Source organism: Indicator indicator, chromosome 4 (genome assembly GCF_027791375.1).
Source record: "Indicator indicator isolate 239-I01 chromosome 4, UM_Iind_1.1, whole genome shotgun sequence".
NCBI lineage: Eukaryota > Metazoa > Chordata > Aves > Piciformes > Indicatoridae > Indicator > Indicator indicator.
In genome coordinates, this window is record NC_072013.1 from 46,569,442 (window position 1) to 46,596,951 (window position 27,510).

The window sequence follows — 27,510 nt, forward strand, 5'->3', positions numbered from 1 at the left end:
GCACAGCAATGGAAGAAGGCAAAGGATGAGCTGAACCAGAAAAACGTGTGAGGATCTGAGGTTGCTGAGGTTCCTCTCCACAGGAGATCATCTGAGCCATTTGGCTGAGGAAAGCTCAAATAAATGCAGAATTTCTTCTTGTCAAGACAGGTTGAGAATGTTGCCAGATATTACTCACAGAAGTACTGACTTACAAGTAAGTATTGAAATATAAGTTCAGTTGCCTAATCACAAAAGCTTCCAGAGACTCAAGAAAAGGAATACTGAAAAGCAGACAGCCAAGCACTGAGTTTTGCAGCTCAGCAACCAGAGGCTCACAAGTAACTTGGCAGAGGGGGACAAATCTGTTCTCACAGCTTTGGAGATATGGTCAGGAGAACAGAGGGCCTTCCAGCACTGCTGGGAGAAACAGAGTTGAAGATATGCAGGGTACCACTGGGTGACATTCCACTGCAAAGCCAGCAAGACACTCCAGTGGGCAGGTGATGGAATGTTTGGAGCAAAGCAATGAAAACTCTAAGAAACTCCAGTAGGTATCAGCAAGACCCTGCTCCTATACCTCTACAGCCTGGCAGTGCTCTGAGCATTACCCTTTTTTGAACTACAGCACTTGCTTCAAGTCACCATTCAAGGAGGCACGAAATGATAGAGGTGACAAATGCTGTAGAGCAGACCTCTGGCTGATAAGCTCTGATGAGCTTGTCAAGTTGGGCTCTGTGGCACCACTGCTTGAGCTAGAAAAATGTTGTCATACTCAACTAACCTACACCTCAGTACCTGTCCTTAGATAGGGATGCAGAGCTAGGGTCTGAAGGAAAAAGAGGAGGAAGGGTGGTACACAAAGAGCATTGAGAACATGAGCTCAAGTTGAGAAGCAGCCCCTGTGCTTCTCTACACTCTGTATGAACCCTGGGCAGTTCTTTAGGCAGAGCTATGACATGCACCTTCTCACACCAATGCTGATACCACAGGTAGCTGCAGCACTTCAGAGGGCTTCAGACCTGGTGGTGTTGGTTCTGCAGCAGACTGCAGCCTGGGGTCTTGTAATCCAAATAATGGAGAGCTGGATCAGAGATGTGTGGTGAGGAGCTGTTTCTGGAGCAATTTGGAGCTGTTTCTGGAGAAACTGAGAATTAAAGAAATATTTTTTTCTGAATAACTTCTTAGCAACCTGATAGCTTCAATTTTTACTTTAACAGACTCAGTCACACTGAGGCAGGGCTTGTGTAACTCCAGGCTGAATGCCAGAAAAGGAAATTGTGTACCATACCCGGGGAGCCCCATCTGGGTGGGACAGAGGGCAGACCATGTGTTAGCTAACACAGGTGAGACACAGACAAGGTTTGAAGTGATAGGATGGTTCTTGTGACCGTGTAAGGCCTGTCTCAGATCCTCCCCACCTTCTAGGAGTGAAGCTGTCTGCACAAGGTCAGCTCACTGATACAGGCTTTTGATAAGAAGGACATGGAAGGAGCCTCAGCAGCAGTTCCCCCTCCTTCACTTGGCAGCTGCTTTTAGGCTGAGGCTCTAATTCCTAGCCTGAGTTACATTGCAGCCACATTAGTACTTGGCTCTGCAGCCCATCTGGGTCTTGACTTACTGTCTTGAATTGGGATCTGCTTTATCCCAACAACTTGTCTGGTGATTTGGACTAGTGGCTGAACCCATTGGCTACAGTCCCTGCTTGCCTTGCTCAGGTATGGTGGGATGGAGCCCTGGCTAGAGGGGTAACCTGCCTTGATGACTGTGTTATCATGCTTGGCTCCCAGCTCCCTGTCCCTTTGGGAACAGCTGGCCCTTGAAGCCCCCTCGCAGTCTTCATTCAACTTTTATGAACCATTCCCTCTGCAGACACACAAGTTGCTTTACAATCACAGTAGGGAATATGTGTAAAACCAAGTTGACGCATGATTCCCTCACAGCTCTGACAGGAGATGACCTCAGCCATCCTGCCATCACAGTGGAGGTGCAGTTTAGAATTACTCAGAATCACAGAATCAACCAGATTGGAAGAGATCTCCAAGATCATCAAGGCCAACCGATCACCTAACCCTAACTAATCAACTAGACCATGGCACTAAGTGCCTCATCCATTCTTCTCTTAAATGCCTCCGGGGATGTTGACCCCACCACCTCCCTGGGCAGCCCATTCCAATGGGCAATCTCTCTTTCTGGGAAGAACTTCTTGCTAAGATCAAGCCTAAACTTCCTCCCGCGCAGCTTGAGACTGTGTCCTCTTGCTCTGTTGGCTGCCCTCAATTTGCTCAGGCAAGGTGTGATATCCAGCATCTGTAGCAGCGCCAGTCCATTGGCAAACCAAGACCCTAAATCAGAACTTTCTGAGCAGATAGGACATGGTCTAGGGACAGTCAAAAACACCTGTGGTCATTCTGGATGGATCACCCCAGTTTTGGAGACAACTAGCTGCAGGAGCTGTGTTTGGACTGTTATGGCAATTAAGGTACACACTGTGGTGGAGCTGTCAGCCCAGGTAGAATGAAACAGAAAACATCCTAGGGTTTCTCTTAGTTTGAAGTCTTTGGTTGGGACAGGGCTGGCAGGGATGTGTGTGGTATCTTGCCCGTGGGTACTGGAAGATGCTCTCGGTTCTTGTAGAACTATGTGGCTGGGCTCATGAGCAAGGGTGTCCGGAGTCCAAGCAGCTAGTCCACCACCTCTGATGGCATCAAGAGGGATGTTTCTCAGAAATACAATGCTTCAAGCTATACACTTTCATGGAATAGAGCTCATCTTTAATCTTTAGGTTTCCTCCATGCACCTTTATTTCCCTGCTGACCGAATATGAGAGGAGCAAGAAACCCGGGGATGCCGGCATTTGCCTACACGGTTTCTTTGCGCATCTCTCTTCAGAGGCCTTTGCCCTAGCGGGGTTGGAGCCGTGTTTATGAAAACGTGGATGCCTCCATCCCTTTCCAGTTCCACCGCCCCAGCACAGCTGGAGGTAAAGCGGGGCCGGGGCCTGCCCGCCGGGGCGGCCCTTCTCGTTGCGGGGGCAGGCGGTGGCCCCAGCCCACCGGCGGGCACCGGCCTCAGCCCGCCGAGCAGCGGCCCCACCGCTGCCGGTGCCGGCTTTTTGGCATCCCTAATCTCGGCTGGCCCCTGTGATTGGCTGCGCGGCTCTGACCCCGCTCGGGCTCCCGGCTGGGCGGATAAAAGGGGCCTGAGCCGGGGGCTCCCAGGCATTCCCGGAGCGGGCACCAGGGACCGCCGGCCGCAGCATGACAGGCAAAGCGGGCGCGGCACTGGCCCCCAGCCTGCCCGGTAAGCCCAAGCCCGACGGCGCGGCCGCCACCCCCGCCGCCCCGCCGCCGCCTCCGCCGCCCCCCGCGTTGGGGGCCAAACCCAGCTCCGGGCCCACCCCTCCCCGCTGCACCGGCTTCGGCATCCAGGAGATCCTGGGCTTGAACAAGGAGCCGCCGTCGCACCCTCGGGCCGCCTTGGACTCGCTGCCCGCCGGGCACCTGCTGGCGGCCCGCTCCGTGCTCAGCCCCGCTGGGGTGGGCGGCGTGGGCATGGGGCTGCTGGGGGCCAGCGGCATCCCCGGGTTCTACACACAGCCCACCTTCCTGGAGGTGCTCTCCGACCCCCAGAGCGTCCACCTGCAGCCCTTGGCCCGAGCCCCCGGGCAGCTGGACAGCAGCCAGACGGCCAGCTCAGGTAAGCACGTCCCCAGCCCCTGGGGACCCGCTGCGCCCCGCCAGCGCCGACACCCGCCCCCAGCATCCGCCGACACCTGGCGTCCCGGCGGGAGGCCCCATGACCGGTGGCGGGAAGGCGATTTCGTTTCAGTCCCGAGGAGGAGAGGGGCAGGCGGGCGGTACTGTATTCCCTGCTCGTCCGGGGCTGCGGCTGCAGTATGATGGCGCAGCCAGAGGCACCCAGCCTGTGGATGCACGGAGACCCGGAGAATGGCTTCCTCGCGGTCCCGGCGTCCCCAACTCGTTGCCGGGAAATTAGGGGCCGCTGGGCATCCCTTTCCTAGACGGCAGCAGCAGCCGCCCGCAACCCTGCTCGCAGGCCCCGCTCCCAGGCCGCCTCTGACTCTCCTGGAGCGGCACGCAAAAGCGCCCTTTCCCAGTCCCGGGGACGACCCCCAGCTTTCTCCCGGGAGCAGCCGGAGCCGTCCGACGCGTTGCTGGGCCCAGGCGGTGCCCGCCGCTCCCGCCCACAGAACGGCGTACCGGGCAGCCCGGGGCCAGTGCCGGGCGAGTTGCGGAGCGCCGCGGGCAGGAACGGGGGCCTGAACGCGGGGCCAGCCCCGGTGGGACACGGCGGCATACATCGAATTGAGGGTCCCGCTTCTGCCCTCCGGATGCTCCTTCGGGGCAAAGGCAGCATCGCCCTCCCCTTAACATCCTCCGGCATAGGCACCCCTAAGGAGCGGAGGACCGCGGGCAGACACCAGTTCTTCCCGGGTTTATTTTTTTCCCCCCTTCTAGATCCATAAACCTCATTTCATTTCTTTTTTTCTCCGCTCTGTTCCGGTGTTTCTGCGGGCAAGTCCAGAATCCCCAGGCCAGGGCAGGTGGCCGTGGGTGCTCGGCAGCGGGGAGGGGGCTGAAACTCCCCCTTTCTCCTACGATTTTGTTGTGCTTGCCGGGCTCTGCATTTTAGCAGCGCGACAACAACAGACCCAGCAAACGACTCCGGGGGAGATGGGGGAAAGCGAGACCCCGGTCCCGGCTCGGAGCCTTCCCTGTCTGGGGCGGAACGCCCCAAACCTCCCGAACCGGGAGCAGCACCGGTGCCGGCACTGGGAGCAGCGCTGAGGCCGGGGCTGAGGCCGCTCTGGGCTGGAGGGAGCCGCCGGCGGCGGGCCCCGTCCGCGGCGTGATCACAACGAAACCTTCGGCCGGAGCCGCCGGAGGCAGCGGAACCTCCGGGCCCTGCCCTGGCCGGGGTTCCCCGGCGGGGAGGGAGCCCAAGCCCACGGCCGCCTCCTGTGTCTTCGCAGATTCCGAAGATGTCTCTTCCAGCGACCGGAAAATGTCCAAATCCTCGCTAAACCAGAGCAAGAAACGAAAGAAGAGGCGGCACAGGTAAGCGAGAGCCCGCCACCCGTCCGGTTCCCGATGCGCCCCTCCCCAGGGTACCGGGCAGCGGCAGTGCCGAGCTCCGGCCGGCCCGACCCGCTCCCGCCCCGATCCAGCACGGAGTGAAATACTGGTCCTGACACAGGCAGCCGAAGAGCTCTGGCGTCCCTGTGGCTACTCCCTCATTTTTCCTTTCTCTCTATCCAAAATAAATCGGATTTGGGGACTTACCTTTAGGGAGCGAAGGGGATCGGCCACAGGTGTAATTTTATTTAATTTTGATGGTTGCGGATCCCGGTATCCCGAGCTGCAAACCCGTGCAGCCCATGAGCATCTGGGCAGGTTACAGATCACCGTTGTCGGGGGGGGGGGTGGAAATTGTCAACTTGTCCGAAATAATCAAACCCATCCCTTGGGCTGCATGTAGCAATCTTAATTGTGGTTATCAGCAAGAGAGAATTTCTGTCATTAATTTACTTATCTTATTGCTTGTAAATAAATGTTGGGGATTTTTTATTTTTTTTTGCAATAGATTAAATAGTTGAGAATCAGACACAGCCTGCAGAGAAGCTGGAAAAGGCTGGAAAATTGGTTAAGGAAAGGGTGATCCACTTTCCAGAAGGAAAATGCTTTCCCCACGGGAGCTTTCAATGTGATAGACTTTTGCCTGACTTCTCCCACAGTTAAAACGGAATTGGATTGTCTGCACCTTAAAAACAGAAACGAAAAATCTGGTGCTAGGATTGCAGTGGCCGCAGAGCTAGGACAAAGGAAGGCCAGACACCATCACCAATTTAGAAATAATTAAATCAATCCTGCCACGATGCAGGAAGGGTGGATTAAAAGATACCCCAGTGAAAGCTTAGCAGGACGCGTGGTGGAAGGAGAGTGACTATCCCGGGACACATCCTGCTATGTGTGCAATGGGAGAATTGCTCTGGATAGCTCATCCCAAACCCGGAGTCTCTCTCCAGGCAAATCGTCCCAGTTTGGGTGCTGTGGGGTAAATATGGGTTCGTTTTCTTTGTGGACCAAACAGGGCTGAGTGCAAACACAGCGGTGCTGGTGTACAGGTCACTGTCTGGATGTGAGAGAGGAAACAAAATTCGGATTTGTTTTATTTTAAATTATGGACAGAAAGAGACCTGCAACACGGAGCTATAGTTGTGTATTCTGTAGTAAGTGGTTATGAGCTCTAGTTGTGCCAAGAAAGGGTTGAGAGATGTCAGACCAGACCAATAGTCTGCAAATAGCTGTAGGACAGAAACACCAAAAGGAACCTGGGGCTACCCAGGGACTCAAGCTAAAAGGGAAATCTTCAGCTGCATGTCAGGCAAACCCCTTCTGCCTTGCTGGGCTTCTGCACTCACGTCAGAGAAGGGTGGAGAGGAATGCTTGAGATCTACACGGGACCAAAATTGAAATATTTTTTTTCTTGTGTCTCAGAGAGGAAATACACGAGTTTATGTGGCTCTGCTGTCCCTAGAGTTCATAGATTTGTCGGAGCTGAAGGAAAACTGTTTGAAAAGAGAATGGTAGATTTAGGAGTGAATGTAAAGAAGGGTCTGGTTGCAGGCAGGTCCTTTGCATTTGCATGCTGCTTTTGTTAGTAATGTTATCGATCTGGTGGGATCCGTTCGATTCTGAATAGTAGAGGATATTTCTGAGATTTTCTGTTTATGCTCTCTGGAATTGTAGGGCATTTCTGAAATCCAGATATATTTTAGAAAGACTTTCCTCCTCCCCCCCCCCCCCCCTTCTCTTTCCTTCCTCCCTCCCTCTGGGAGCTATGTGTTTCTTAGTTTGATAATGTATTTATACATTTACTTTGAACAAAGGCTGCAGTTCGTTGTTGTTTGGCTTGCCATTGGAGTGTTGTCAGTTTTTATCACAAAATGTTTGGTTTGGATTTATTTTTTTTTTTTAGCCAGGAGAATTAGAGGGTGGGAGTTTCAACCCTTGGGGAGTGGAAGTGGTCTAGGACCTTTCATCCATCCCCTAGAGAAGGGCTTTCATCTGTCTCGGCTTTCCAGCTGCTGATTTTTCAATCTGGTTGTCCCAAGCTGAGAACTGGATGTGCAGAGGCAGCTTGGGCTGCTGCCCACCCAGGGCGGTCCAGGAGGATTTGCAGAGGATAATGGGGCAATGTACACTGGCAGGGAGCAGCTAATGGGATACTGGAGTGGAAGCAACCAGGGTAAAGGCAGAGGAAGGGAGTTGGCACTACTCTCTTGTGGAGAAGGACTGGTGAAAAGCAGTGGGGAGCAGAGAGGATAAAACCTCTGGAAGATTCAGGCAAGGTGGAGGGCTCCCGTGGGGAATTATTTGCTCACGTAGACAGATGAGGCTAAGGACCAGCAGATGGGGAAGAGCTCAGCACCTCTGCAGGCAAGGTGCTGAGGAGATGCTGCTTTATCTCAGTGTGACTAAGGGTTAAGAAACCTCTGGATGTAAGGGGAGGAGGGAGATAGTTTTAAGCCAGGCTGGGGATGAGTGTGCTTTCCTGTCAGAGGAGGTGTGAGGGATAGAGACACCCCCAGGATCCTCACAAGAGGCAGCAGGGTCTGAGATGTAAGAGCAGCTGCCATCACTGCTGGTTGTGGGAGCTTGATGCTGGGGGAGGACTGTCTCCAGAGGGAAGTCCCTAAAGGGAAGGTGATTTGTAACTGTTTAAAATGCTGTCTTCTGTCATTTTCTGGTTTTCCATTCACCCTGGCACTTGACCTTTTGTGCACAGAAACACAGGACATAGGGGGAAAGCTATGTGTTGGCAGGTTACCTGGGTTTCTCTACTTCTGCGTCCATTTCTCTGACTTCACCGTCATCATTTCTTCTTACATTTTTTGATCAAAGAGTTTTACTCCCCTCAGGACAATCTTCACATCCTACCAACTGGAGGAGCTGGAAAAGGCCTTTAATGAGGCTCACTATCCTGATGTATATGCTAGAGAGATGTTGGCCATGAAAACGGAGTTACCAGAAGACAGGATACAGGTAATCATATCTCTCAGACCCCCTTACCCTGCTCCTCTCAGCCATGTTACTCCCTTCCTGAAGAAAAGGTAGTGGCATGGGAAGACTTACATTGCTTTGAATAAGCCTCCCCAGCCTGTGTACTCCCCTGCTTTCCATTGGTAGGCAGCCAGATCAGCTGTTCTTGACAGATTTGTGTTTGGTGTGTGTATGTCAACATGTGCTGGTGTGTGGTATCACAGTGCCACAGTACATTAGAGGTTGGAAGGGACCTCAAGAGATGATCAAGTCCAAGCCCCTGCCAAAGCAGAATCACTTAGAGCAGGTCACATAGGAATGCATCCAGGTGGGTTTCGAAAGTCTCCAGAGAAGGAGACTAAGCAACCTCTCTGGGCAGCCTGTTCCAGTGTAGTACCAGTGGTGGGTTTTGTTTTGTTTTGTTTTTGTTTGTTTTTTGATTGGGGTGGGAAGTTCTGGGGGGTAGGTTACAAAGGGAATCCTAAATCACTGAAGGGGTAATTGTGAACAAGGAAAGACTGAAGTGTTTCAAGGTCTTAGTGGTGTAGGCAAAAAAAAAAAGTCTCTCAGGGACCAGGTCTGTGTGTGAGGGAAAGAGCTCATGTATGCTCCTGAGGGCACAGGAGGATGTATGGGGATGCCATAGACAGCTAGTACTGATGTGAGTACTGCTACACTGACCACAGTGTAGGAATGATGAATATCACAAGGTGTGGTGTATGTACCATCTTTGCACTTTCACTGTCTTTGCCTCCTCAAGTGAAACTTCCCTGAATGTTTCTGGCAATAATTTTTTATTAAAGATTTTTAACACTGTCCTGGTTTTGCTGGGAGAGAATCATAGGCAAGACACCATCTGCAGGCCGTTAGCAATTTGGAGTCAGCCAGGGCAGCTGACCTGAGCTGGCTCACAGGTGTATCCCAAACCATAAACAGCATGATCAGTGTAAAGAGGGAGGTTTGCTGAGGATGGGAGGGTTTTCTGCTTGGGTTTCTCCTGGTCCTTCTTTTTCTCCTCCTGCTGCTTCTCTTCATCCCTGGAGGGGCTTGCTTACTGCTCTACTCCTGAGGACTACCTTCTAATTTATTGTCACTACTGCATATTCACTGGGCTAAGTATAACTTTGTATACTTTGTATTGGCATTGGTATTAGTTTGGCTCTTTCATTAAATCTGTTTTCATTTCAACTCATGAATACCCTCTCCTTTTCCCAAACTCTATTCTCAGCTGATATAGCAACTGCTAGAGTTTAGCCTCAGATAGGGGCTCAATGTAGAAGAATGCTTGGGATTTAATTGCATGCCAGTCCTGTTGTGCCACTGTGAGGAGGTAGAATGAGGCTGTGTGGAGTACTTCTGCTGTGTGGCCAATGCCCTGTCAGTAAGCAGTAGCTTGAGCTGCAGGGCAGTGCCAGCAGCAGTCTTTGGTGTACATGGCAGCCAGCATGTGAGCAATCATTACAGCCCAAAAAGCTGGAGAAGACGTACAGTTGTTGTGTACATTGTGGCAGTATGCTTGGACAGAACAAACATGATGTTCACAAGGGTGGACTCCAGCACCTTCTGCAGCCTCCCTCCTCCCCATGCTCAGCTCCTGCCACGTTGCTGCATAAGGCACAACACTGCAATGGCCAAGCCTGTGACCCATTTCTGCTGGTGCAGGTGATGTTTCTTGGCTGGCTGGGGGTTAAACCTGCCTGGTCCCCCCACACAGTGGCAGTGGTGCATAGCAGTTTCTACAAGAGGGACTGGCCTGAGTGCCATGTAGTATTGGGAGGGCCTTGGTGTCCCTGGTTCCTCCTCCTGCTCAGTCCCTCGGGTGTGTCTAGCACTAATCTGCATCTTCAGCTCATATTCTTTGTTATTGAGACAGCCCAGGAGGCTGTTCCCTTGTGGCTTTGGAGGGTAGTTGAGAGAGCACTTAGCAAGGCAATAATGATGCTGGAAGCTGATGCAGCATGACCCTGTGCAGGGACAGGAAGAACCTTCCCCCCCAAAAAAAAACCCAGCAACTTTCCCTTAGTCTTGAGCCTCCCTCATTCTTGTGCTCAATCAAGAGTGACATTTTCATACAAGAAAGTTGTGCTTCCTATCCTGATATTCAGGCAGGACTGTTGGTGACCTAACAGCTTGTAGATAACCTGCATGCCGACAGGACTGCCGCTGGTCTTCAGAAATAACGCTCTGTCATCTGAAACACTACCTGATGCCTTAGCATTTTTCTCAGAGCTATAGGCTCTGATGAATCATAAAGTACTAGGCTGGAAGGGACATCAAGGATCATCTGGTCTAACCTTTCCTGTCAACAAAATATTCTTTGTCTCTAGAGAGTGATCTGGATGGAGAGTCGCTTCACCGTCTATGACCCTGTAGGATATTAAGTTGGGAGAGATCTGGCAGGAGTTTAATGTTGCCTGGACACACCATCTGATGCTGGTTTGGAAAGAAAGTCCTTTCATTTCCCATAAAGGGCCCTTAGAAGGCAGAGGTTCATTTAGTGGAACAGTGTATGTTAAACTGCAGAAGCACCATTTCTTTAGGTAGACTTGAGGACCTTCATTATAGGTGAGGCCGAAGGAGATGCTGAAGAGTGACCCAGACAGTGGAGAGCTGGACATTGCTGTGTTTTATCTGATTTGGAAGTGAAATAGTGGCTAACTTAGCTGTCATTGACTTGCCAGTGTGTAACTGTGCAGCTAGCTAAGCGAACAACTACCTCCTCTTCCTCCACTGCAGTTTTTAAACCTAGGAGTGCTCCTCACTGTTGTCCCTCTGCCCTAGAGACCAAGGTAGACTTGGACAGCAGAAGCAGCCTGTGGTGTGGCTGTTCTGAATGCCAGGAGTTGTGAATGGTACATGCATTCCAGGGGAAGGTGCTCCTGTGTAACGCTTTTGCTCATCATGAATGGGGAAATCATACAAACAGCAGAATTTTTGTGCCATCTGTGAGGTCATGAGCGCCCTGCCAGGGTGAGTGTCAGGAGTCATGTAGGAGTCCTGAGCACCACTGATTTTTCCTATGGGTCAGCACCCTATTGTTCCTTACCACACATTCCACTAAGGTCCCCTGTTCATACTTGTTTTGTATGTCTGTCACAAGCCATGACAAGATGATCCCAAACCTTGGTCATGCTTCTTAATAATTCACCTCGTGTTCCTTTTCAACTTTAGCCCCTTTCGTATGAGCCCAGTTCTTTTCCCCCTTGTTGTGATGTTCACACTCTTTAAATAAACCTGAGCTATTTCTTCTCCCAGCTGCCACTTTCAGTTTTCATTATTGGTTAAGCAAGCTGTGAAGATCTTTTCTTAAATCATCCTTCATAAATCACACCCCTAGTCTCTTAATCTTGTGGTTGTTCTTTGAAGCCCATCCTGCCTGTCACTCATCCTCACATGCCTACATCTGCATGTGGGGTGTGTTCACACCACTTCAGCTGGATTTCTGAGTCCTTGCAGAAATGGCCTTATATTATTACTAGGTTCTTGCTTCTATGTTTATTTATTTCTATTTTTCTAACACAGTCACTTCAAGCTTTGTTTTAGACAATATTTTTTTTTTGTCCTTAGGATTTCATATGGCATTCTATTAATTTTGGCTAACAAGCATAGTAAAAGCCCTACCAGCTCTGACACTGGCAAGGGTGGATGTTGAAGAAGAGTAGGAGAGCAGGGCAGCTATCTAGTGATGGTTACTGAGTACTTGGGCAACCTCGCCCTGATTTTGAACACATGTAAATATCTTAATATCCTGCAGCAAGACTTTCTGCAGCAGAACTGCATGAGTGAAGAAAACCTTGCTTTGAATCTATTAGCATCATGTGATGCCTCTTGGAAGATACAACTGATAATTAAATATTTATTCCCTGCTTACTAATATTGTTAATTTATTGTCATCGTTTATTTTTTTTCCCTTGCATGAGTTTCTGACTCAAGGGAGCTTTATAGTTTAGTATTTTCACTGTAGCTTGTGGTTCCTCTCATCTTTCACTGTTGTTCTCTCCCCCTTATAGGCCATTAATGGTAGTGTTTTCTAAGACTTTTTTTTTTTGGTGAGCATCTAATGCTCTGGACTTTCACAGCATTTCATGTGGATTCCCCCTGGATCCACACCTGAGAATGATATCTATCCCTTATTTTCATTCATGGAATTATTTCTCAGGAGGTAGTAGTCAAAGGGAAAGTAAATCACCTATGAAATTCAATATGAAAGTGAAATTCAAAGAGTACAATTGAGAGAATGATATATGGGAACTACTTGCATTAAAACCTTCAGCAGAACACTACAAATAGCCATCGGAATCCAAGAAAGTTATAGGTTAGAGAGAGAGCATTAAATTCAGGAAAAAAAAATATTCAAATCTTCCATTTAAAAGAAGATATTCGGGCATTTCCAAGGCAGCAGTCTTGCACATTGCATGTATCTTCCTCCCATATTGAGCTGGCTGCTCCTGGAAGGAAATGTGAGATTCCTTTTGTTGGGCAGCATGGGGAAAGAATTTAATTTTCCTAGTGAGACACTTTGCACAAATCAGACTAGATGCCACTGTGGCCAGTTTTTGCAAGATGCTTGGAAAAGACTGCACCAGTCAGTGTATTTGTAGTAACAGTCAGAGGAGTTGAAGTGCTGCTGTTAGAATAAACCCAAACCATTCTGTGAAATCCAGGTGAGGTAAGTAGAGTCCTGCAGGGAAGTATATCCTTAATGGACAATTTGAGGTATTCAAAATGGCCTCAAGCTGACAAGCATTCTGGCACCTGCCTTAAATCAGTGTGCTTCTCATAACAGGAAAGTGTAATGTGTAGATTTTGAATTTATCGATGAGTGACAGCTCCAAACTTTAAACACCAATATCCACAATATAAACAGGAAGTAACAATTTGATTATCAAAATGTGTGTGGGTTTGTCATTAGAGTATGTCTCCTACTGATCAAGTAAATCAACAAGACAGTTCAGTATTAAAAAAAAAAAGGAGAAAAAAGAATAAAGAAAAAGATTTAAAAAAAAAGGTCCTGACTGCCATTATGGGGAGACTATATTCACCTTTTTCGGGGAAGGAATAAATTAAAAAAAAAGAATAAAAGTACCAAAATTTGTCAGTTCTTGTTGTTAATGATGTGGATGAGGAAATTTGTGACTAAGAAAAATTGCTCATGTAAAATGAAAGGAACCCAGACTGGTGCCATGAGTGTGGAGTGGGGATGGTGTATGCAGCAAGATTTGTCAGGCAGCCAAGAGGTCCATTTTGGCTAAAACTAAACCAAAGCCAACTAAAACTCTTACTGAAGACATATTGCTGCTATCAGAGGGAAGCATTGGTACCAAGAATGTTTTTTCCAGAAAAAGATGCTTGCTTTGCTTCAGTTTTGCAAAAGCATTCTGTGAGGCAGAACGTGATTTGGAAAGACCTGAGGAACCTGCAGAAATATGATAGAAAGTGTGAAGGAAAATTTTGCTTTATGGAGCTTTAGCAGCCCTGGCTTCTAGTCCTCCCACCAGCTTTTCCTGCTTGCTGCAGAGTGTTGTAGTCCTAATCCCATGGCATAAGTGTGGTGTGGGGATGATTGCTCCATGCAATTCCTGACCCTTCCTGTGCCTGGAATGGCTGCCAAAGGGTTTCTTAGTGCTGCAGAAAGTAGTGGTGGTGATATTTTCTCTAAGCTGATGCTTGTCACTGTTACTCTTACTGAGTGAATATCTGTCTATTCTTGCTAAAACTTTGGGTGACACACTTAAAAGAGAGAAAGGCCAGCAGGAGGTACAGCACCAGCAGCTTCACACCTGTATCTCTATAGAGCACATTGATGGTTGGATGGGTGGTTGGATGTCAGGCTGGATATAAGGAAGAAGTTCTTCCCCATGAGAGTGGTGAGAGCCTGGAATGGGTTGTCCAGGGAGGTGGTTGAGGCCCCATCCCTGGAGGTGTTTAAGGCCAGGCTGGATGAGGCTCTGAGCAGCCTGATCTAGTGTGAGGTGTCCCTGCCCATGGCAGGGGGGTTGGAATTAGATGATCCTTGTGGTCCCTTCCAACCCTGACTGATTCTATGATGGTGATAGTGTAGCTGAAGGTAAATTACTAGAGTGATTAGGGTGATTGGAGGTAGATTACCAAGGTGATGCAGAAGCTCAGTGTCTCTGCTGTCTGAGCCAACCATTTCCATATTTTACTTTTTTTTTTTTTTTAAGAGCCCTGCAAACTCTGCAAGAGGTTAATCATGAAATAGCATGGAGCAGCTATTGCTGGCTACCATGGCCAAGAATTCCTGAGCACTGGGGCAAGCCGTGGCAGTGTGATACCAGCAAAGTGTCATTAACTTCCCCTATGTTTTTAGAAATGTAGGAAGTGTACAAGTGAGAGTAATAAAACTAATCAAATTTACTGGCTTGGTGAGAATATTGTTATGGGTGTTTCTTGTGGCGTATGGTGCATCTCTGCCTCCCTGTCTTTAATTGGTATGTGAGGAGTTCATCCACTCCGCTGCCTCTTCAATAACCTGCTTGTTTAGCTGATTTAAATTCATATTCATTTCCATTTTTCAATTAAGAGTGGTTTAATTTGGCCCTTTCTGTAATGGATTGTTTTCATTACCCTTTATCTATGGCCCGTTTGCAGTCCATGTGCTAGAACTTCGTTTACAAGTTAATTACCAGAGCTGCAAGCAGAGGGGCTGGGTGATGGGCAAGAGCAGGGGCTCAGGCAAGCCTTCCCAAAGGGATTACTGTCTGAGAAGTCTTACACCACATGCCTTTGGACAGAGGGGAAAAAAAAGGTGGCAGGAGACAGGAAGGAAAACGGTGGACAGGGAACATCTCTTCAGTTTACTGCGAAGTGGGGACTCTTCTGCTTGTTTGTAGACCATGCAGGTTACCTGCCTAGCTTGTAAGACTTACCTTCCTACAGCTGGGGCTATAGGAGCTGCTTAAAAGGTGTATTTTAGTGCAGAGATGGAGGTACAGAGGTATGAATATTTTATATACCACTGTTTTATACCACTTCGTCCCTCCAGGTTCAGTCCTAGAGTTGCTTCAGCCACTGACAAATTTTGTAAATGGGACAGAAACCCAAATAAACCTGAACCTGCCTGTCCTTGCCTCCTGCTCTGGCCCTTGCAAGGTGTTTGGGACTGTCACAGCATAAGGAACAGTGTGGTTCTGGAGTCCTCCTCTGCAGTATCATGAGGGAAATGGGGCTTTGCAGTGACAGCTTCTTCCTTGTGCTCTCTATAGTTCAGAGATACCACCACTGAGGTTGAGATACCTTTAAGTGTTGGGACACTTCAGCTTCCTGCAAGAGGAAAAGCAGGCAGGCCACAAAATTCACTGTAGCCTATTGCTGTAGAGTGCCTTGGCAAACACTTTCCCCATTGTGGCCAGGACAGTGTGGAATGGTTCTGCAGGCTTAATGCCAGGCTGTGACAACTCAGACTCCCTTTTCTGCATTTATGCCTCTGCTTTCTTAACAACAGTAGTTTAAGAGTAATGCTTCTCTAGTTAGCCTAAGCACTGTGGTTCCTTGATGCTTTAAGCTGTTCTGGAGATGCTGGCCTAAATCTGTGTGCTGGGAAGACTTGCATTCACTCTTCCTTTTAATGATGAACTTTCTTTTATCTTCTCTGATACTGCTGCAGTTCTCCATAACTGATTTTTAACAAAATAATTGGGCAGCCCAGCATGTTCAATAGTTAATTCCCTTCCAGCCTTAGGATGCCTGGCAGAGGGACCAGCTGATGGTTGTGTGCTTGAGTTTTCCTTTAATGACCCTTCATCATAAAGTTCTCCTCCTTTCCTCACTTTGAATAGAGATTTTTTTTTTTAACAGTTCAATAACACAGGCACTTTAGACACACAGTTAATTTACTCTATCCTTTATTTCTTAATGGATTTATTTTTCTCTGTACTGTTTATCTTTTACTCTGATACATCACAATGAGTTCTTCTCATTCTTCTCTGGCAGCATGAATCTTCCTCTGCCTTTTCATTGTCCTTTTGGGTTTGTGGGGTTTGTTGGGTTTTTTTTTTTTTTTTTTTTTTTTTTGGTGGGTGTTCTGCAAAGCAGGTTTTGCACAGGCTTGTGCAGAAATATAAAATTATACTATCATTTACCTCATGCACCAAGCTGTTGAGAAGTCTGGTTCTCAACAGACATAGAGATGACACTCATCTGCCTATGTGCAAGGCTGGCAGGTCCTTCTGTGGAACAGAAAAGAAGAAACTGATTGAAAGCAAACTGTTGCTACAGTAACCTACAGTGAAGGTGGCTTCCAGAGACCACCTTCATCAGAGGCTATGAGAAAACTTTAAGTACTCTTCTATCTACTCTGAGCAGCACTGCCCTGAGCAGCAAGAGATGTTTAGTTTAGGACCTGCCTTGTGTGAGAAGCAGAGTTTTCTTCCTACTTTCTGTTTCAGTGGGTTTCTGTTAGGCACCCAACTGTCTGAGCAAAGGTAGAGCTGAAACCACCAGTTTGACTGGCAGCTCTTAGAGCTTTCAGCTCTCCAAATTCATAGCAAGGAGGTGAAAGTGAAACCTTGCTTATACCTGGTCACCTACCTGTGACATGTAAAGGCTTATGACATGCATGTTGCACATCCGTAAAGATTGGGGTTATATCCCTTTCATGGTCTAGATGTAACCTGCTGACTGTTGGAGGCTCACCTGCTGCAAGGTGGATAAGCATCAGCACTTTGCCAGGCTGTGTTAGCCCATGCCTGTGTTGCTCAGCCAGGCCAGTGTGGCCAGGCTGATCACTCATACCTCTGGGAAGTTCTGGTTCACCTGCAGCTGTGGGGTCTGCTGAGCTGTGAGTGTTGATGGGAAACAACCCCTCAGAGGACCTAACCAATCCATCCCGGTAAATGTACACAACGAGTATCTGTACCAGGCACTGCTTTTAGCCTGATGTGCTGGTGACGTGTGTTCCAAGATGACTTGTTTTATGTCTGTCAGGTGTTTCTCATATCTCTAGGTCCCTTTGGTTTAAATCTCAGAGTCCCCCATGACTGCCACTACAGCACCCTGGCATTTGTTAGTTGATTGGATCAGCCTGTTGAGCTTATACAATGACCATGACTGAGATCAAGGCTGCATGGGCCAAGCAGCAACTGAGGGAGAGTCCCTGTCTGGGAGACCTTAGCTTGGGTGGCCAAAGCGTGGAGGATGCCTGGGACTGTCCTGGGGAGCTTGGATGTGCTGTCCTGATGTAAGCAGCATCCACAAGCAGTCTGTGTGTGCCAGCTCTGCAGGTCTCACTGTTAGCTGTGCTGTGCCCCAGCCTGAGCTGATGGTGTCATCTGCATGTGTCAGTAGCACAGCAGCAGCCAGTGCCTGGAGCATGAGCCTTCTGCAGCTGAGAGGTGTTGTGTGGGAACTCCTGCTGGAGTTGTGAATTACTCAAAGAGGGTTAAGGGTACACAGAGGTGAAGAACCTGTAGAGTCAGGAGCAGACACATGGTATGAGTAGAGTGCTGAAGGGTCAGCCCAATGCAGACATAACTCCCAGTCCTGCCCTCTTGTGTGGTGGTCAGGGGACAGATGGTTATTCTGGCCTGCTCTTTGATTCTGGTGGTCCTCCTCCTTCCCCAGATTTGAGAGGCCCCAGTGAAGGATTTGCTGAGGTTGAGTAGATTCCTTTCATTGTGTGAGGCACCAAATTGCAAGCACCATCCTTAATCTGTATCTTCCTAAGGGAAGACTGTGAAGGGCTGCAGCTTTCTTCTTCTGACACACAGTCCAAGCTGCTGCATAGTTGCAGTAGATGGCTTCCTGCTAATGTTTCAGCACACCAAGAGTTCCTGTGCATTGGTGAGCTTGCACTCTAGTCCTCAAGGGAGGACTTTGCAGGCTGTCCCCATGCATACATGGATGGGCTTGGTCTTAACTCAGGGAAACTGTGGGCACCAGGTAGTGCTGCAAACACTGCTTCCTGAGGGTGGACAGACTCTGGCTCCTATGTGTTTTTCTGGGGAGGGACAGAGTGCACCTTTGTTCTTTGGTAGTGTCTACTGATAAAGGAAAACACAACATGCAGCTGCCTGTGGCATGCAAGGGCAGCCTAGAGCACAGGCAGTGCCCCACAGCCTCTGAGGAAGGCTGGCATCCCAAGCTCTGATTCTGGTGCCCATGGAAAGACATCAAGAAAGAGATGTGACCTTTCTTCTCTGGCTGCCCTGCCTTGCCTTGCCCTGGCATGAAGGTGATAATATGGTATGTCCCTCCATGTTCACAGAGTGAATTGCATATGGGTGTTTATGAAGGCCCATGTTATGGTTTCCTCTGTGCCATAGGACCTGCAGAGCAGTGTTAGAATGGGAAAAGGAGGTGAAGCAGAATTATACAGGCAGGACAGCAGCTTGGTTAATAAATCCAGGTGTTGTGAGCACCCAAAGGATAGATGTGCCATATCACCCTTTGTGATGATGACAGATGTTTCCCTGGGATTTTGTGGACAAGGATGATGGGCAAACTCTTGCCAGCTCTTCTGTGACACACTTGTGACTGCTATTTTTCCTGTTGTTCAGTCAGCACGTTAGGAAAAGAGGAATCTGGGTGTTCACTTGCCACATCTCAGCATTTGGCTGCCTATATAGATCTTTAGCTCCAGTTGAGCTGTTTGGTCAGCAGGCATCATGGGCTGGCTATGACGTAGTCAGTGTCTCAGAGATGCATTTGATGTGCTGATGTGTTGCATAGATCAAGTGTGAACTACTGATCTGCTTTCAAGAGCAAGATTCAGAGGCAGGCCTGTCCTGCAGGACCAGTGGCACGGCAATAGCAGGTACATTTATGCTGGGTGTTGTGCTGAGCCTGTATTCCATGTGTGCCCTGTGCTAGTCCAGCTGAGAGGAGACCCAAGCTTAGATGAACCACCCTGTCTTTGCTCAAGAGGAATGAGTACTCATCACAGCTCATCTCAGCACATCTAGTAGGACCTGTTAGCTGAGTGGGTTGGGCACAACTCCAGGTATTAGTAGGAAAGGCTCTTGCCATTCTGTGTACAGAAATCGCTCTTTCTAAATGTGAGCTCAGAAAGCTCTTTCCCAGTGTTTAGCAAGAGGAGGGATGATGAGTCCTGTGATCATCCAAGCAACCCATGTGCATCTTTACTGCTCTCATTTAACTTCATACCCATTTTACACCAGCCATAGAAAGTGATGTCACCATAAAGAGTGCCAATAATTTTGACATTACCTTTGTAAAGACAGCAATAAACCATTTCCAGGCTTACACAAGTGGTACAGTTTCCACCAGCAGTTTGGGGACAGGAAGTTTTCCTGGGGTGATGACTTACAGTGGGGGGATTTGGAGAAGCCCCAGAACCCAGTCAGACCTTACACTTTTCTGACAATTCATTGTAAAGTCTCAGGGACTGTAAGTGTGGATGGGGACATGCTTCAGGGAAGACATGAGGCTGTTCTTTGCAGAGCTTGCATCCTCAGATAGAATCATAGGCTCATAGAATGGTCCAGGCCAGAAGGGACCTCCACAGGTGATCTAGTCCAACCTCCCTGCAGTCAGCAGGGACATCCCCAACTAGATCAGGTTGTCCAGAGCCTCACTGAGCCTCACTTCGAATATCTCCAGGGAAGGGGCCTCAACCACCTTCCTACACAACCTGTTCCAGTGTTCCAGCACCCTCATAGTGAAGAGCTTCTTCCTGATATCCAGTCTAAATCTGCCCTTCTCTAGTTTGAAGCCATTGCCCCTTGTCCTGTCACCGCATGCTCTTGTAAACAGTCTCTGCCCATCCTTAGCCCTGTCTGATATGAGGGTGAGGACATTGCTGTGCTTGCAGAGGAGATGGTCATTTGGACTACCCTCGTTGTAGAGCCTTGGATTGGAAAGTAAGAAGATAGAAAGGGAGTATGTAGTTGCTTGGAGGAACCCAGTGCTGGGATGGCAGCAGGGCCCTGGGCATGGAGGTGAGCTGGAGGTGTTCTCTGCTCTGTATCTGGACCCATCAAAGAGCTTCAAGTGGGGAAGTGAGAGGTGTGCTGCTGGACATGATTTTTAGGAGCAGCATTCTGCTGTGAAGGGGCAGTGGGCTTGACCATTTTTTTTTTGCAGTCCAAGAGAGGGGAAACCAGTACACAGGAAGAAGTATAAAGAGGTTGCACTAAGAAACAACTTCTATGTCCAAAGCTTTGCTGTGCATGCAGTGCATGCTGTGCATGCAGGATCAGTCCAAAGCAGCACAGTGGGGAAAGGGACATGAGCAACTACAGTGTGTGGGGGAAGAGATCTGGTGGATGTGTGTGAGAAGTTCAACTTCTACATGGTTCAGCCCAAGGTGGTGGATCCCTGGAAGAAGAGCATGGATGGACATGAATGTGTCAAAAAGCCATCAGCACTCTCGTGTCAGGTGGGACCATCACCAATTATTACAACCCAAGGCAATCTCACAGAAGTCCAGGAAGACCCTAGGCTGCCTGTCTGGGTAAGACAGGGTTTCTCTGTTGCATCCTCACTTGACCAGCTCAGCATCAGAAATAGCTTCTTTGCAGGGATCACACAGAGCAACAGTTCGGTTCCCTGAAGCTGAAGGTTTGCTTCAGGGAAGCTGTCAGAGCAAATGGGGCATGCTTGTAGTGCCTGGACAGGGGAGATGGTGTCAGCGTCGAAGGCATGTGCTGGCATGTCTGTCCGTGTACGTGTGTCTGTGCATTTGCTTGTGGCCATCTAGTGGACGTTTCAGCGCGCACCGCTTTGGGCTGGGACCATCTTGTGCTCTGTAAAGCTTGGTGTTTGTAAAGACCCTTGTTGAAACTCTACATCAAATGCAGAACACACAATTTGGTGAAGCAGAAATCTCCCATTATCTACCCTGGACTTTTCCTTTAGGAGGTGAGAACTGTTTTTTCATCAGAAAACAAACAAACAACAAAAAAAAAGGCCACTACTAATTCTCCTGTGTGACCCAGCTTGGAAAGTAGTAGCTGAGAAAATTAGTGTAACCAGTGAAAATTTCAGGTTGAAACAATACAGTAATGCCCTAGATGCCTTGAAATATCCCTGTGGTAATTCAGATTCCTGGCTCATGGCCAGTCTGGGGGAGATTTCTCTCTTTAGCAGACATGTTTCGAGAGCTGATTAGGTAAACAAACTAACTAACATGATGAATGCGGATAACGAGGACACAGTGAGTCTCACGTCCCCGAGCAAAATGAGAGCTTCCTCCTCCCACAATTTGCTTTCCTGCATCATCAATAATCTGAAGAAGTGTCTGTTATGTGTGATTCAGAGGAAAAAAAACTGGCAAGAATAACCTTGCCAGTCTTGACTCCAAAACATTGCAACTCCACAGCGAAGCAGAGAGTGCCTTGATTTTTACTGCAGTGGGCACTGAGGGTGAGGATTAGGTGATGATGAAGGTTAGAAAATTCCCCATCTGTAAGGTTTTGCAATACTGCTGATTTTGGTAAAACGGCCTCAGAAGAACAGGTACATGGAGCAAGGATCCAGGAGATGACACTGAAGGTTCTGGCATTTGATCCTCTCTTGGATCACAGGCAGTGGTGCTGTGGCTGCTCTTGCAGGACACAGTGTCAGTGTGATGTGCCTACTAGGGTTAGAGAGCGTGTGATGCTCACCTCTGACTTCGTGACAGGAACTGAGTTGACAGGCAGATCCTCTCTGAGTGAAGTATTATGTTACCACTTATTTGCCTGCTTCACATTGAGAGCAGGTTTTGTGAGGTGATGGATTTTGGTCTTGCAGCTTTTCTATGCATAGGGGACCAAACCCCATGGATATGGAAGAGCTTCCAGTTTCTGCAGGGTGGTGGTAGCATGCAACATGCACTGTGCAATGAACATCATCTTATCCTGCTGCTGGTGCATGGAGGATGCCTGGCAGCCTTGTCAGAGGCATGCTTGGCTCCTGCCCTCAGCTTGGCCATGGCAGTGGTGGCTGCCCCAGATCCAGCCCTTGGTGTGCCAGGGGTGACACTTGTGGAGGCTCAGGAGCAGCCCAGGACAGAGCTTTGGGCTGCTAAACAGCAAGTGTGCATGTATAGGCTGAACTGGAATGCTAAAACATCTAGTTGGATAGCAAGACAAACCTGTCCTCTTTATTATCTATTTTTGGAGGATAGAGTTCCTGAGCAATTTTCTTGTGTTTCACAGGGGGTGTTTGTGTGATAAGAAAAAGCTGTAAATCATCTTAAGTTGTAGGACTCTGGTCCAAGGGACACCTCTGTGCATTAGATAGCGACAGCATTTCACAAACATTTGACTCCCCTCAGCCTAAAATTAACCAGTGGTTTTCACCACTGCTTGTGAAGTGTGGAAGCACAAACACCATCCTTTCACCATACCCTGGGCTGTGCCATGAAGGAACAAGTGAGAAGGAAGGTGCATGGTACACAGCCACCGTGATAAAGTGTTTCACAAAGCTGAGCCAATCCAAGTGATGGGAAGGGGCGAGGGGAAGCTTGGACAAAAGCAAGCATTGCTTGAAGCAGACTGAATTTTACAGAGCCAGAAGAAAATACAAAGTACATATCTCCAGGCAAAGACAACAAGCAGCCAAAGAAGACACAGAATACCAAAACTATGAGTAAGTGTAAGGGTGAAACCCTCGCCAGGAAAAGTAAGGTGTCTATAATAAACAACTGCATATTTGGAAGTTGTGGCTAATGCACCAGCACAGATGAAAAATACCTCAGAATTACTAAAACTTGAAGAAAGCAATGAGGTCTTCTCCCAGAAGAAAGTCCTACTGCTAGAGTAGTTTGAATGAAGGCAAAATTCTTAGAATGGGCCCCTTCTGCTTAATCTAAAGTAGTGTGGGGGTTGCCAGTGCCATACTGGAGCCTCTGTGCTCCTCAAGATGGGCTTGTGACAGAAGTGCTGGGCTGGGGTCTGATCCCAGCAATATTCAGTACTGAGCACCACTGGTTTCACTTCATGCATGAGATTAAAATGTGGCTCCTGGTTCTAAAGCAAGATGGTCAATCCTCTCAGTTTCTGTTCTGATAGAAATTCTGGGGTTTCAAACTTAGTCTTTTCCTAGAGGAAACCAAGAGGAAATTCCCATCAAATTACAACAAAGCTATCTGGGAAATATCAGAATGATCTTACTAAGGTGTTGATACAATTTTGATTTTCCCATCTGACTTTAAAGGGTAGATTTTGCATGTCTTAGGTGGCTGAGATTAAAATGCAGCATTCAGAAGAAAGCCATAGATAATTTTGATTACACTTCCACTGGCTGGACACAGTTTCTTCCTGTGCTACTGAATCAGCATTTTTTGATTGAAAATTTTCCACCTGCTCTAGACAAAATTGGACTGCTGGTTGGCAAAGCTTCTGCTAGCTCCAGCATTTGCGTGGCCCTGCTATGAGAGAGGAAATGTTCCAGGGCAGCAAGTTTCATGGCAGCAGGCAGCACTGGGGCAGGTTGAGACCTGGCCAGGGAGAAAGGTAGGGGAGCATGAGACATGGGGGAGACTGGGGTGTGAAGGCAGGAGAGAGGGGAAAGGGAGAGGTGGTAAAAGCTTTGTTGAAGAGACAACTGGATAAAAGAGGACTGAGGAGAGTTTTAAAAGTTGCCCGCGTGGTACCTGATGGAAAAACCTGCTCCTGGCTGGGATCCCAGGAAGCAGAAACATTTGTGCAGAGCCAAGCCCTGCAAGCCTTTCTGGGTGCCTGGAAATGTGCCACTGCAGCCCCCAACCAAGGCAGGTGTGCAGGTGCTGGGTCTTGGGTTGTGCAGGAATTTCTCCCTGAAGCCACGGGAGATAGGGAGGAGCTCTGTAGCGAGGGGTGTAACTGTTATTGGTTTATCCAGGGCAGAAGGGTCAGGATCACTCTCCTGGCCTCATTGGGTCGCAGCACGGGGGTGTTGAGGGTGGCTGCCCCATCGTCCCTGGCCGGTGGGTGAGAAGGAACCACTGGGTTTTGTGCTGAGACTGCAGAGGATAGAAGCATTCCCTCCAGCGCTGCCCTGCGGGCGTTGGGAGCGGGAAGAGCGTGTGCCCTGGAGTGAGGGGGCTGCCGACATCCTGCTGCCGAGCAAACCCCTGTGTCAAGCAGGCATGGAAGAGCAAGCGGAGCGAGAAAGCGGTGTGCTCCTGAGGGTCCTTGTTCCGGCCCCGGTGGATTCACAGTCCTCCGTGGTCCAGGGATTACACACCGACAACACAGAAGTGTCAAACCAGACTGTTTGCCATGCCGAGGAGGTAACAGCGTGGTGAAGCAGCCGGGCTGTAAAATCCCCTCTGACGTGCACAGTGTCTTCTGCTGGGAGAAGCTGGGATCACAGCCGCTGGGATGACCACCCCACCCGCGCTGCAGAGCTCCCTGTGGGGCCACGCTGCCCGGGCTCCCAGGAACGGCCAAGGCTGGCTGTCGCTAACAAGCCACCCACCTGCCCTCAGCTGTCCTTGTAAGGCTTCTGTGCTGGGCAGTTCTCCTCTGCACAGGAGGAAGAGGTGAGCTTGTCTTGCCAGCTGAGAGCAGAACATTACCCGGCGGCATCAGCCTCTTGGTCCCCGTGGCAGAGCCCTGAGGGGTCTGCCCTAGTCCCCCGGGGCTCCCCACTTCAGCTTGAGCTCCCCTTACGGCAGTGGGGACAAGAGAGGGTTAAGCTGTCAGCTCTGTAATGTTAAACAGGTGTCAAAGGCACCTCCATATATCTGCAGATTGAAATCAAATTCTTTGCAGTATAAAAAGATAAATTACCCAGGCGATTCCCGCCTCATCCCACTCATCAGGCCAGCGCCAGACGGCAAGCAATTTTTTTTTTTAATGTGCTAACGACCTAATCAAGCAATCAAGTCGGAGAAGATTGCGGAGTGACCCCGAGCATCCATCTGCCAGCGAGACCCCGCCATTCATTTCCATTCTGCCGTGTACTTCCAGGGAAGGGGAGGAGGGGAAAAAGAGAAAAAGAAAAAAAAAAAAAAAGAAAGAAAGGAAAAAAAAGTCCTAAACAAATTAACACCCAATTTTCTGTGAGTCTAATTAGTTAAATGAGGAGATGTTTGGGGTGTCCGTGGGGAGGGAGGGGCTGCCTTTCGGAGAGGGGTCTGGTAACTCCATGGCATTAATTAGCGCAGGTCAATGGCGTGGTTCCCTAGGGACCAGCTGCTTTAATTTCCCGTGATATTTCAGTGCCTGAGGCCCATCGATTCAAACTGAAATTAACTTATTTTTCAATCAGGCCTGGGCTGCCCCTGGGGCTGACTCTTCCTTTGCCTCCTTCTGAATAGACCTCGAGCAATTTTTCATCTAAAGCTGATGCCTCTGCTCGGCGGGAAGGGAGGGGAGCCGGGGAGGGAGGAGGGCGAGGGAGACAAGAGGAATGGAAATCGGAGCGAGAGCGCTAATAGATTTCTGTGAGCATCCCCCCACCATCGCCGCCCGCCTCTCTGCTCGCTGCTCCCCAGGTCACAGCTCAGAGATTATTCTGCCAATTTTCTGAGAAGATGAGGGGCTTTTCAAACTGGGAATTCAGGACGATGCACACAGATCAGCTTCCCTCTTCTCCTGCCTCTCCCGAGCATCCGCTCCCATCCCAGCCCTCCCTGCAGGCACCGCTGCCTGCAGCCCTGCGCCGCAGTTCAGGCACCCAGTAAATAATGAAAGAAAATCCCAGGCACGAGAGTCAAAAGCCACTAGAAAAAGACACTGCAATGGCAAATTAATTACATCCTGCGGAGAGGGATGGGACCTACTCTCACACTTGGCCCTTGCTGCTCCTGCAAGGGAGGGAGGGAGGGATACCCAGTGACTGCTGCATGGGGGGAAGAGGTCGCTTTTGAAATTAGTATCCCACCTAGTGTCTGCCTTGATCTCACTGCACAAGCACCTCTGTATTGCCATGTGGGATGGGGACTGACACACCTTCTCCTGCAGAAAAAACAAACAAACAAACAAAACCAACCACATGTTCCTTCTTATCACCCACCCCAGGTTTGGTTCCAGAACCGCCGGGCCAAATGGCGGAAGAGGGAGAAGTGCTGGGGCAGGAGCAGCGTGATGGCCGAGTACGGGCTCTACGGTGCCATGGTGCGTCACTCCATCCCGCTGCCCGAGTCCATCCTCAAGTCTGCCAAGGATGGCATCATGGAGTCCTGTGCCCCTTGGCTCCTGGGTAAGAGAGCAGCTGCCTTTGTGGGGGATGGCGAGTGAGTGGAGATGAAGCAGGGGAATGTGAGGAAGAACGGAGAACCATGTTGAAAACATGGGTGGAGAACAGGGGGGACCTCACTGCCGTCCACCCCTCAGTCCCTCAGTGGTTCTCATCAATAAGGTCTGACCACTCACCTCAAATCCCTGCTGGTCCTTGGATCCCGGTTTGTGGGATCTGGCTCAGTCAGGAATTTGTCCCTCATGCTCAGGCTGGCCTTAGCTTTTGAATTCTATATGGCACAAGCCTCCCTTGTGCCCAGTCCCAGAGCAAGGGCTCCAACCCTTGACCAAGGTAGAAGGTCAGCCCAGTCTTGCTCCCACAGCCCTGTGATGCTTTGTGAGAGCGCTGGGACCCACAAATGCACTCTCCTTGCCCCAGGTCCCAGGGGGAGCACACTGCTGCCTCCTCCTTTTCTCAGCACTGGGGGGAGCTACATTTCTGCCTGGTTTTGCTTGGTTTTCTGTGTAGACATTGGAGATAGCAGCTGCTCTACAATGATCCCGCTCTTTGCTTCCTGCTTTCTGACCTTTCAGGCTAGTTCTGCCCCAAAACTAGTGCCTGGCTTCTTGATGACAGGTTGTCCTGTCCTTCCATCTGTGTGAAACAGAGAGGCAAAGGGGTGGGTTGTGTGAGGAGCACGTTGATACAGGAATAGGCAATGAGGGATCTCTCTCCCCAGCCTCAGTGAAGCTCAGGCAATGGTGCTGCTGTCTGAGACGTTTAGGTTCACAGAAAGAAATGAAGGGGAGAATATTTCTAAACCCTTGGGGACACCCCAGGGCCAAGGATGCCGGGGCTGGGTTGCCCCAGCAGGCAGCTGTCTCGCCTGGGCTGCCCTCACATGGGGCCAGAACAAGCAACTCGCAGTGACTGCTGTGTGAAGCGAGGGTTTCTGCTTTTCCTTAATTCTGGCCTCTCTTTATCTTTGCTGTTTTCAGTTCAAGATGGCTTTCCCATGCCCAGGCGCTTTTCTAAACCCGAATACCAACAATTCTTTTTAGGGATGCACAAAAAGTCTCTGGAGGCAGCGGCTGAGGCGGGGAGGAAGACGGAGGTGGAGCGCCAGGCCCTGCCCAAGCTTGACAAAGGTGACAAGGAAGAGAGGGGCCCGGATCCCAAAACCACCATTTCCCAAGAGGAACTGAGAGAAAACAGCATTGCCGCCCTCAGGGCCAAAGCTCAGGAGCACAGCACCAAAGTCCTGGGGACCATCGCTGGGGACATCCCAGCCCCAGGAAGGAAGCCGGAGACAGGGGAGGAGGCATCAGAGGCAGAAGATGAGAGACAGACGGAGAAGTTGAACTCATCGCAGAAGGAGGAGAAGCTGATCTAG

General features: G+C 49.4%; 1 protein-coding gene across 1 annotated transcript; it reads left to right on the forward strand.

Moving 5' to 3' along the window:
- The first annotated feature begins 3,239 nt into the window (after positions 1–3,239).
- VSX2 (visual system homeobox 2) lies at positions 3,240–27,510 on the forward strand. The gene is made up of 5 exons (XM_054400143.1): positions 3,240–3,678; positions 4,976–5,060; positions 7,925–8,048; positions 25,958–26,138; positions 27,179–27,510. Exons 1-5 carry the CDS (start codon positions 3,240–3,242, stop codon positions 27,508–27,510), a joined length of 1,161 nt encoding a protein of 386 aa, XP_054256118.1.